Below are 3112 nucleotides of genomic sequence, written 5' to 3' on the forward strand. Positions count from 1 at the left end.
CGCCGGTTCGGGTGGATGCGCCTAGCGATGCGGGGCCGCCGTCGCCGCTATCTCCGCCGTCGTCGCACAGGGGAGGCATTGGGACGAATGACTCTTCTGCTGGTGGTGGCCCTGCACGCGGCCCGTCGGCGCGGTAGGGTCCGGTCGGCTGGTCTGACGATTCGGTGTGTGGGGGCTCTGATGTGTCTTCGGTGGCCTCGGCTCCTCCGGCGAGGGGTGCGGTGATCCAGGCGATGGTGGCCGCGCCATCGGTGGTGTCGTGTTTGGCTCCCTCGGACCCACTCGCGGTGGACCTGCCTTGCATCAGCCGTCGAGCCCGGGCTGACGTCGAGGATAAGGAGGCAAAGCAGGTGGTGGGTCAGGTGGATCTTTTGACCAGGCAGACCGGGTCTTCAACGGTCGCCAGGGTGGTGGACAACCAGGCTCTGGAGAGTTCTGCATCGTGCGCTGGATTGGGCAGCCAGTCTGTGGCGCTGATTGCTGGGGCCCGGGATGTGGCGTCCCCACCATCTGTGGGCATGCCCCCCTTGGGATCGGTGCGGGCTTGTGAGTCACGTGGCCCAGCTGTGCTGGGTGCATATGCTAGCCCACCCCCCATGCTGATTGGGTCCATGGTGCTTCCCCTGTCTGGCACCTGCGGCAACGCCCACTTGCTGTCGACAACCCAGCCTTGTTGCTTGAGCCACTGGAAGATGATGCCCAATTGGATGGTGAGTTCTGCATGCCTGACGCGCCAATCCGTGACAGGCCGGACCAAGCCTGGGAGATGGTGCAGATCAGTATCTCTGCGCTGCAGCCCGGATCTGCCACCTATCCAGCATGTCGTGGGACGCACCATGCACGCCATGCAGCTGCACGGACCCGTTGGAGACACTACATGCTGAGCTGGTGGCTGCCCCCTCCCCGCTTCTTGCTAGGCCGCATGTTAGAGAGCCACCGACTGCCAAAAGGCGCCCCAGACAGAGGAGACAACCAGTTTCGAACCCCAGGTGAAGCGTGAGGATCGCACATGGTGTGGGACGGGTCTCGCACACTTCAAAGTAGCAAGGAGTGCTAATTAGGAAACTTTGCCTGGCTAATGAAGGGGACCAGATTTCGGATGAAGCGCTGCTTGCTTACGCGCAATTGTTCCAGCAACCACTAAACGACGGGCACATCAAGGCCATTCTGGCTCTTTTTGGTTGTGAGCCATCAATCCTCCCCTTGCTCGAGCATGATGAGGTGGTGGATGGCACGCGCTAGTGCCCGCTCCGTGGAGTTCTCGGTAGGCTTTTGCAATGAGTACGCAACCGTCCAAGGTTCTTATGTGGAACGTCCGTGGCTTGAATAGCCTGGCTTGTACATGTGCTATTAGCCAGGTGGTGTTCGCGGCCAATCCAGCGGTGGTTTGCTTCCAGGAGACTAAACTTGAAGTTGTAACGCTTGACATTGTGAGGCAGTGCCTAGGGAATAAATTCGATCACTTCTACCTGTCGACTATTGGTACACGGGGCGGGGTCCTACTCGCTTGGGATGCCTCACTCGTGGCGGTATCCAACCCCCACTACACCAATAACACTCTGACCGCGCTTGTGCGGCCTTGCGAAGGCCAGGAATGGTGGCTAACGGGAGTTTACGGTCCACAACTTGACCATGAGAAGATTGACTTCATGCAAGAACTCATCAACATCCGTGAGCTTCACGTGGGACCCTGGGTGGTCGTGGGGGATTTCAACTTGCTAGTAAACCCCGAGGACAAGAGCAATGAGTTGATCAACAGACGGATGATGGCCCGGTTTCGCAGGCGGCCTAACATGCTCGAGCTCAAAGAGCTATATCTCAACAGTAGACGGTATACGTGGTCAAATGAGAGGGCACGAGTAACCATGGAGTAAATTGATCATGTCTTCTGCACCAATTCTTGGGAGGATTTATACCCAAATAACCTTCTCGCGGCGCCGAGTACCGTGGTGTCCGATCACAGCCCTATGCTGCTGAATCTCGACGCGGAATTGAACATGGGTCGGAGGTTCAAGTTTGAATCCTTTTGGATGAAGGCGGGCGAGTTCTTTGACATAGTAAGGGACGCATGGGATTCGGTCCTGCAGTGTGGAAACCCTTATGTCGTTCTTGATCAAAAGCTTAGGGCCACGACCAAGGCTTTGAAGAAGTGGAGTGACCGGTGGGTCGGCAACGTTAGGATGCAAATCGCAATAGCGCTAGAGGTCATTCTTCGGCTTGATACTGCCATGGACACAAGAGATCTTTCCTCTCAAGAGCGGTAACTGCGCAAGATTTTGAAGAGGAAGCTGCTTGGAATGTCCTCCCTTGAGCGCACGATTGCCAGATTGTGCTCTTGCCTCCTCTTCCTTCGTGAAGGGGACGCGAACACCAAGTTCTTCCACAACCACGCCCGTCACCGCCAGCGACGTAACATGATCACCGTACTCAGGCAGGGAGAGGTTGTTGCCATGGGCCAGGACGAGCTTTCATGCATGTTGGATGGATTCTATGATCGTTTGTTGGGGGAGGCCCCACTATGGACGCAGGCACTTAATCTGGAAGTCCTGAACCTACCTCATAGAGACCTGGCACAACTCGAGGTTCCTTTCACGGAGGAGGAGATTGAGCAGGTAATCAAATCTATGCCCATGGACAAGGCGCCGGGGCCGGACGGCTTCATCGGTAGGTTCTATGCTTCCTGATGGCACATAATCAAAGACGACATCATGCACACCATGGACCTCTTCCACCAAGGTGACATGCGGGGACTACCGGCGATCAACAAAGCCATTGTTACACTACTTCCCAAGATCGATGGTGAGGTCGATCTAAAAGACTTCCGTCCGGTCAGCCTCATGCATGGGGCGATTAAGATTTTCGACAGGGAAATGGCCGTCAGGTTGGCTTCCGATTTGCCCATGCTTGTTGGCATACACCAGAGTGCTTTTATCCGAGGACGGTCGATCCACGACAACTTCATGTTGGTTCAATACATGGCACGCCGGCTCCATGCCCTTTGAGAACCCACGGTCATGCTCAAGCTTGACATCATGAAGGCCTTCGACACAGTCTCATGGCCTTTTCTCCTTCAGGTGATGCGGACGATGGGTTTTGGTGCGCGGTGTATAGA

General features: G+C 56.2%; 1 protein-coding gene across 1 annotated transcript; it reads left to right on the plus strand.

The window, feature by feature from the left end:
* Positions 1 to 1967: 1967 nt before the first annotated feature.
* LOC147959103 (uncharacterized) lies at positions 1968 to 2684 on the plus strand. Its single transcript, XM_087532468.1, has 2 exons — positions 1968 to 2260; positions 2327 to 2684. The coding sequence occupies exons 1-2, from the start codon at positions 1968 to 1970 to the stop codon at positions 2682 to 2684; spliced, it is 651 nt and encodes a 216-aa protein (XP_087388594.1).
* The last annotated feature ends 428 nt before the right edge of the window (positions 2685 to 3112 follow it).

This window comes from Triticum urartu, chromosome 7A, assembly GCF_056163025.1.
Source record: "Triticum urartu cultivar PI428250 chromosome 7A, HENAU_Tu73, whole genome shotgun sequence".
NCBI classification, from domain to species: domain Eukaryota; kingdom Viridiplantae; phylum Streptophyta; class Magnoliopsida; order Poales; family Poaceae; genus Triticum; species Triticum urartu.

Bases quoted from the DNA above. Each gene is read 5' to 3' on its own strand.
- LOC147959103 (XM_087532468.1), top strand. From the start codon at position 1,968: ATGCTGCTGAATCTCGACGCGGAATTGAACATGGGTCGGAGGTTCAAG. The intron at 2,261-2,326 runs GTAACTGCGCAA...CACGATTGCCAG, and splicing joins GATCTTTCCTCTCAAGAGCG to ATTGTGCTCTTGCCTCCTCT.